At 45.7% G+C, this 8,356-nt stretch overlaps 1 protein-coding gene across 2 annotated transcripts in view; it reads left to right on the top strand.

Annotated features, from left to right (window-relative positions):
* Window positions 1-920: 920 nt before the first annotated feature.
* capn14 (calpain 14) overlaps window positions 921-8,356 on the top strand; it is a 32,673-nt gene continuing 25,237 nt past the window's right edge. For both annotated transcript variants that reach the window (XM_031902621.1, XM_031902620.1), the window contains exons 1-2: window positions 921-1,012; window positions 7,717-8,010. In XM_031902621.1, the coding sequence (XP_031758481.1) occupies window positions 7,759-8,010 (252 nt within the window). In that variant the 5' untranslated portion in view covers window positions 921-1,012; window positions 7,717-7,758. The remainder of the gene's footprint in view (window positions 1,013-7,716; window positions 8,011-8,356) is intronic.

Genomic DNA, 8,356 nt, shown 5'->3' with positions numbered 1-8,356 from the left:
GGTTCTGTGCCCCCCATATAAAGGCACAAGGCTGCAGGCTGAGTTATACAGGGAACTCTGAGTATCACTCATGTATTATAAGGGATAATGTACCCCCTACTGTAAATGATAAGGATATTAGCAGTCACTGAGGGGTTCTGTGCCCATATAAAGGCACAAGGCTGCAGGCTGAGTTATACAGGGAACTCTGAGTATCACTCATGTATTATAAGGGATAATGTACCCCCTACTGTAAATGATAAGGATATTAGCAGTCACTGAGGGGTTCTGTGCCCCCCATATAAAGGCACAAGGCTGCAGGCTGAGTTATACAGGGAACTCTGAGTATCACTCATGTATTATAAGGGATAATGTACCCCCTACTGTAAATGATAAGGATATTAGCAGTCACTGAGGGGTTCTGTGCCCATATAAAGGCACAAGGCTGCAGGCTGAGTTATACAGGGAACTCTGAGTATCACTCATGTATTATAAGGGATAATGTACCCCCTACTGTAAATGATAAGGATATTAGCAGACACTGAGGGGTTCTGTGCCCATATAAAGGCACAAGGCTGCAGGCTGAGTTATACAGGGAACTCTGAGTATCACTCATGTATTATAAGGGATAATGTACCCCCTACTGTAAATGATAAGGATATTAGCAGTCACTGAGGGCTTCTGTGCCCATACTCACTGCCTGATTTCCATCATCCCTGTGTCTGATTTCCGTTTTATTAAACCACAGGGCTGGGAAAGGGTTAAAGTGCTGAACTCAATAACAGGCAGAAATATTACCAAACAGGTCTGTATGCGCTCAGGATTATTCCAGGGAAGTGGGAGGAGACAAATACCATTGTGTTTAATAGACACCTTATGGGCGGGGCTTGTTACAAGGTATAACCTGCGCTAGTGCCCGGCTCACTATTAGTGAACTGAAGTATCTGGGAGGCTGAGGCGGCGGAGGGACGGCCATCGTTGTGCTGCTGTCGGGGCTCATCTTTAACCCTTTGGATTCTCCGTCTGCGCAAAGGTCAGCGATTTCTTAATGTTTTGATTGAGTGATTTGTCTGTGGGATGTTGGGATTTGTAGTTCAACGCTAAACCTTCCTTGGTTTATAACAATCTACAAGGGAACAAGGCGTAACTAGGAGCTTACAATCTAATGTTCCCAAGCGCTGTATAGAAGGCTGTTACTGGGACTCGATGAGTCTGCAGTTTTTAATGAAATTATTACTCGTTTAAAGGGGAACTCCACCCAAAAAGCTGCGTTTGGATATATTTATTGGGGAGGTTCACTTTTAGTATGTTACAGAAAGGCCAGTTCTAAGCAACTTTACAATTGGTCTTCATTATTTATTCTCATGTTTTTTTAATTATTTGCCTTCATCTGCTGCTTTCCAATGGGGGTCACTGACCCCGGCAACCAAAACTCTGTCACTCTGTCAGACAATTTTATTATATTGTTACGTTTTATTACTTATCTTTCTATTCAGCCCCTCTCCTATCCATATACCCATCTTTTTCAAACCATTCTCTGGTTGCTAAGGTAATTTGAGCCCTAGCAACCAGATAACTGCTAAAATTCCAAACTTGAGAGTTCCTGAACAAATACTGAAATAATTTAAAAAAAGCCCCAAATAATAAACAATAAAGACCAATTGCAAATTGTCTCACAATATTACTCTCTACACCTTACTAAAAGTTAACTCCAAGGTGAATATCTCCTTTAAAGTTGAATGTAAATGTAATTGATATTGAAAACAGGGGGGGGGGAGAGGGGGCGGGGCCCCTGGCAGAGGTACCTTGGGGGCACCCCCAGTCCAACCCTGCTCTCTGTTCCCTGGTTCTGACTCTTGAAACAATATAGCAGAAGCCGGCTGACCTGGTCCTGGGTTTATTTTTAGGAGTCAGAACCAGCAGTGCAAAGAATAGAAACCAACAGAAGATAATTATGTACTATAACCAGTTCAGATCTGGGCTGGAACTGGAATTCCAGGACTGGGAGTCAAAATAGGCCCTTGAATTCCCAGTACCCAGAGGCACAAACAGCCCCCCCCAGCCCAATAAATAGTGACTGTCTGTGGCACCTTACAGCCCCCCTGGCATTCCCAGTACCCAGAGGCACAAACAGCCCCCCCAGCCCAATAAATAGTGACTGTCTGTGGCACCTTACAGCCCCCTGGCATTCCCAGTACCCAGAGGCACAAACAGCCCCCCCAGCCCAATAAATAGTGACTGTCTGTGGCACCTTACAGCCCCCCTGGCATTCCCAGTACCCAGAGGCACAAACAGCCCCCCCAGCCCAATAAATAGTGACTGTCTGTGGCACCTTACAGCCCCCCTGGCATTCCCAGTACCCAGAGGCACAAACAGCCCCCCCAGCCCAATAAATAGTGACTGTCTGTGGCACCTTACAGCCCCCCTGGCATTCCCAGTACCCAGAGGCACAAACAGCCCCCCCCCCCAGCCCAATAAATAGTGATTGTCTGTGGCACCTTACAGCCCCCCTGGCATTCCCAGTACCCAGAGGCACAAACAGCCCCCCCCAGCCCAATAAATAGTGACTGTCTGTGGCACCTTACAGCCCCCCTGGCATTCCCAGTACCCAGAGGCACAAACAGCCCCCCCCAGCACAATAAATAGTGACTGTCTGTGGCACCTTACAGCCCCCCTGGCATTCCCAGTACCCAGAGGCACAAACAGCCCCCCCCCCCCCAGCCCAATAAATAGTGACTGTCTGTGGCACCTTACAGCCCCCCTGGCATTCCCAGTACCCAGAGGCACAAACAGCCCCCCCCAGCACAATAAATAGTGACTGTCTGTGGCACCTTACAGCCCCCCTGGCATTCCCAGTACCCAGAGGCACAAACAGCCCCCCCCAGCACAATAAATAGTGACTGTCTGTGGCACCTTACAGCCCCCCTGGCATTCCCAGTACCCAGAGGCACAAACAGCCCCCCCAGCCCAATAAATAGTGACTGTCTGTGGCACCTTACAGCCCCCCTGGCATTCCCAGTACCCAGAGGCACAAACAGGCCCCCCAGCCCAATAAATAGTGACTGTGGCACCTTACAGCCCCCCTGGCATTCCCAGTACCCAGAGGAACAAACAGCCCCCCCCAGCCCAATAAATAGTGACTGTCTGTGGCCCCTCTGGCATTAGCCTGAACCCACAGGTTGCCAGTCCGGGTCTGACTACAACTCCCAGCATGCACTAATCTTTCATTATATGTTGAGGGATGCTGGGAGTTGTAGTCAGACCACATCTGGGAAGCCAAGGTTCAGGAGCAGGGCACAAACTGCTCATTGGGGCAGTGGGGTGCATATGGGAATACGGCCCATGTTTGGTTGGGTTCCTGAGACAGGATTAAGTGCATCTCTAACGAGCGTGACGCTTCCACGCTGAGTGCATAATGATTAGGGAATGGCATCTTAAACGGTGCTAAATTATTGGCCCGTCAGTGGCTTGGAATGAAAGCAGTCGCCCTGCCGTGCCAGTGAGTTGGTCGGAGAATATTTCCCTGCATGGAATCCCTATTCTCACATGTGGGCCAGGGGCAGTCACACCGGACCAGTCTTGCAGTTGGTCTGATTGTTTTGTGGCTTTTGTGACAATTGTAACTGCTTTCGCTGTTCCTAGCAACCGGGTCATGGTTTGAATGACAAACAAAAAGATAAATAGGAAAGGCCATTAAAAAAGAATCAAGTATCATTATAAGTGAGTGTGTGGCAGAGAATGCTGGGAAATGTAGTTAAATCACGCACAGCCTTGGAAGGCTCCAGAGCCAAGCCTATGTAATAGGCACCATTCCTAGAATTCCCAATAAGCCTATACCTGAAAATCTCTGCCGGCACCCCAGGTCTGCTTGTAAATGTAAGATTTGTTGCCGGGGTCAAGGACCCTAACAACCAAATAGCATGTTTAGACGTAACCAATGAACAACGACTGAAAAATTTGCCAGTAGGTCCCTATATGACATTCTAAACATTAACGGAAAGGTAAACTTTCCCTTTAAAACCATGACCATATTCTGAGGATGAGTATCCCATAGCAACCAATGCTATGCAGTTAGAATAATGAAAGCTAGTCCCTGATTGGTTAAAGGAATTTTACAACTAGGAAGTAATCTAGGAATCCTTTATTGCCTTATAGGGGGTAGGAATATTAGTTTTTGCCTCCAGAAGATTCAAACCAGCAAGTTAAATAATGTGGATATGAACTGATTAGCTGCACTGCAATCAACCAATCACAATTATCCCCCTTGTGTCCCACCCTTTGGTACCCCCAATGCCTGTATGGCGTAACTGCTCAACTTGGCCACTAGTGGGTGCTCTTCGGATACATCGTTTGGTATCTAAAAGCGACATTATGGGGTGTAAATGTATCATAGACCTGTACTACAGGGAGCTTGGTGAGACAGAACTACAGCTCCCATAACCCTTAGCAGCACAGAATGACCCAGGGAAGCATAGTGGAGGATTGTGGGACATGTAGTCCTATCACAGCAGCTGGTCAGTGAGGTTGGCACAACCCTCCCATAAACTCCGAGACCTTGAATGAACCCGGTGCCACTGCCTTCCAGGAAAGTGACCAATTCCCTACGGGAAACAAAGGGCCATTGTTACATAAGCACTAATTAAGGAGCACTAACGAGGCTCCACTTGCGCAATGTTGTGGTTCTGTAGGTGTCAGAGATATTCCGTCAAATACCGGATGGTAAAAATGTAGATGCATTCTGCTTCCCTGCAATCCTAAAGGGATCAGCACCTTGCTTTTATATCCTTACTGTGCACATCACAGTAGTAATGGGTGAAATTTTTCCCCTGCTATGGATTCGCGGTGAATTTCTGCGTTTCGCCATTTGCCGGATTTTTCCGCAAAATGGAATGGACAATGTTTTGCCAGTTTGCAAAGTTTTTTAAAGATTTGCGCATTTCTCGGCACAGATTCGCTCACCATTATTTACGTTTCATGTTAAATATAGCATGGTTGCTATGCGTAGTGTCTCTAGCGACCACAGAGCAAGATATAAATAACATTTATTTATAAAGCGCCAACATATCCCGCAGCGCTGTACAATAAGTGGGTTTCATACATTGGACATACAGAGTAACATATAAAGCAATCAGTAACCGATACAGGAGGGGAAGGGAGCCCTGCCCAAAAGAGCTTACAATCTACAAGGAGTAACATATAAAGCAATCAGTAACCGATACAGGAGGGGAAGGGAGCCCTGCCCAAAAGAGCTTACACTCTACAAGGAGTAACATATAAAGCAATCAGTAACCGATACAGGAGGGGAAGGGAGCCCTGCCCAAAAGAGCTTACACTCTACAAGGAGTAACATATAAAGCAATCAATAACCGATACAAGAGGGGAAGAGAGCCCTGCCCAAAAGAGCTTACACTCTACAAGGAGTAACATATAAAGCAATCAGTAACCGATACAGGAGGGGAAGGGAGCCCTGCCCAAAAGAGCTTACACTCTACAAGGAGTAACATATAAAGCAATCAGTAACCGATACAGGAGGGGAAGGGAGCCCTGCCCAAAAGAGCTTACACTCTACAAGGAGTAACATATAAAGCAATCAGTAACCGATACAGGAGGGGAAGGGAGCCCTGCCCAAAAGAGCTTACAATCTACAAGGAGTAACATATAAAGCAATCAGTAACCGATACAGGAGGGGAAGGGAGCCCTGCCCAAAAGAGCTTACACTCTACAAGGAGTAACATATAAAGCAATCAGTAACCGATACAGGAGGGGAAGGGAGCCCTGCCCAAAAGAGCTTACACTCTACAAGGAGTAACATATAAAGCAATCAGTAACCGATACAGGAGGGGAAGGGAGCCCTGCCCAAAGAGCTTACACTCTACAAGGAGTAACATATAAAGCAATCAGTAACCGATACAAGAGGGGAAGGGGGCCCTGCCCAAAAGAGCTTACACTCTACAAGGAGTAACATATAAAGCAATCAATAACTGATACAGGAGGGGAAGGGGGCCCTGCCCAAAAGAGCTTACACTCTACAAGGAGTAACATATAAAGCAATCAATAACCGATACAAGAGGGGAAGAGAGCCCTGCCCAAAGAGCTTACACTCTACAAGGAGAAAGGGTTGAGACACAAGGTGTGGGATACCCCTGTCCCTAAGGGCAATTGCCCACTTTCATGGGTATAAAGGATATTTGTGCACCCCAAGTGTGGCCCTTCTTTGGGGGGGGGGGTGAAGGGCCAGGGAGTGCATTTTGGTTTGGGGGGAAACAAACAAATACAAACATAATTATAGTCTTATATAAGTAATAATAACATGAAGGTAAACTTCCCCTTTACATAAGAGTTGGAGATGATAGTACTGTGGCACGGGGCCCCGTCATTAGGAACAGCAGCCACGTGACTCCCGGCCGTGGGTAAAACTAGGGCAGCGCTGACTCATGGCACAACCATCGGGGAAAGAATCTGCTCGAAGTCGCATCCCGTTCCACGAGGCAATAGGCCCGGAGACCCGAGCCTTCATCACTCTCATTCTGGAGCTTGGTCAGAGCTTAGGAACTTACTGACGAACAAGCGTTTCATTTCTGAACCCTTCCCTTCTCATTAAAGGGGAAGTAAACCCAAACATTGGTTCATCCTCACCAAATGAATTAAACCGCTACATTGTTTCAAGAGTCGGACCCAGAGAACAGAAAGGGATGAACAAATACTAATAGAATGGTCAATTCTAAACACCTTTCCAATTGGTCTTCATTATTAATTATGGTTTTCTAATTATTTCCCTTCTTCTTCTGACTCTCAAATGGGGGTCACTGACCCCGGCAGCCAAACCCTATTGCTCTGTGAGGCTTCAGTTTTATTGTTATTGTTACTTTTTATTACCTACTTTTCTATTCAGGCCCTCTCCTATACATACACCAATTTCTTATTCAAACCACTCTCTGGTTGCTAAGGTAACATGGACCCTAGCAACCAGATGACTACTGAAAAACTGGAGAGCTACTGCACAAAAATTAAAATAATTACAAAACAACTAAAAATTATAAAAATACTGCTAGGGTGGAACTGTTTTCTCCCTAGAGAAGAATGTATACACTACTAAAGGGGAACTTCACCTTTACTGACCCCGGCAACCAAAAACCTATTGCTCTGTGAGGCTCCAGTTTTATTGTTATTGTTACTTTTTATTCCTTATCTTTCTATGCAACCCTGCTGCTATTCCTATTCCCATCTCTCATTTAAACCACTGCCTGGTTGCTCGGGTAAATAAGACCCTAGCAACCAGATAGCTGCTAAAATACCAAATGGGAGAGCCGCTGAACACAAAGCTAAATAACTGAAAAATCATACAAAATAAAAAATGAAGACCAACTGCAAATTGTCTCAGAATATCAACGTCTACCTCATATTAAAAGTTTGGTGAACTACCCCTTTATAGAACTTATTTTTCTATTCCTTCCCTTTTCTATTCATATACCAGTTTCTCATCCTAACCACTCCCTGGTTGCTAAGGTAATTTGGACCCTAGCAACCCGATAGCTGCTGAAACTCCTAACTGGAGAGCTGCTGAATAAAAACTGAAATCATTAGAAAAAAAAAAAAAAACTACTAATAATAAAAAATGAAGACCAATTGCAAATTATCTCAGAATATTACATATATATAAAGGTGACCAACCCCCTTGGAAAGTAAATGTGATGTAAATTTCATTCTAAAAGTCATTGATTCTTCTTTTTCTTGCAGACTTTTGGGGGACCCTTCTCCTGGGGCATCTCCGGGGGGACCATGGGGCTGCACTGTATCATGCCTCGCCTGTCCTTCATCAAAGGAGGGAAGAAAACGAAGCCGCTGCTGCGTACGGGGACCCTGAGAAAGCCGCGTAGGCTACAGAGTCAGGACTACCAGGCCCTCCTGGAGAAGAGCTTAGGGGGGAAACAGTTGTTTGTGGACGAGACTTTCCCGGCCAGTTTGGCCTCCATTGGAAGTGGGTGCCTGCTGGACAAGCTCCCAGACTGCGTGGAGTGGAAAAGGCCTCACGTGAGTTACCCCTCTGTTTGTGTAATGGAGAACTACAACTCCCATCAGCCTCTGCTGCCCCAAGAGAAATAGAAGTCTAAATAAAATGTGTCATTTACTAGTAAATACATGGAACATTCCATCCCTGCACATTTGCACTGGGGGCTGCCATATTGCTTCCCTTAGGTATGAAGTGAATAAAGTACCCCCTATTGGAAAATATAGGGATGTTATAATATTTATACAGGTCATGGAACGCCAATGTGTCTTCTTATATCCCCATATTTTACAACAGGGGGTACTTTATTTATTATAATATACAAGTGTCAGTGAGTCATGTGACAGAAATGACATCACTACGCTCCGA

The sequence above is a fragment of the Xenopus tropicalis genome, chromosome 5 (assembly GCF_000004195.4).
Source record: "Xenopus tropicalis strain Nigerian chromosome 5, UCB_Xtro_10.0, whole genome shotgun sequence".
Classification (NCBI taxonomy): Eukaryota; Metazoa; Chordata; class Amphibia; order Anura; family Pipidae; genus Xenopus; species Xenopus tropicalis.
Note: the sequence above shows the minus strand (reverse complement) of the source record. Positions and strands in the feature narration are given on the sequence as shown.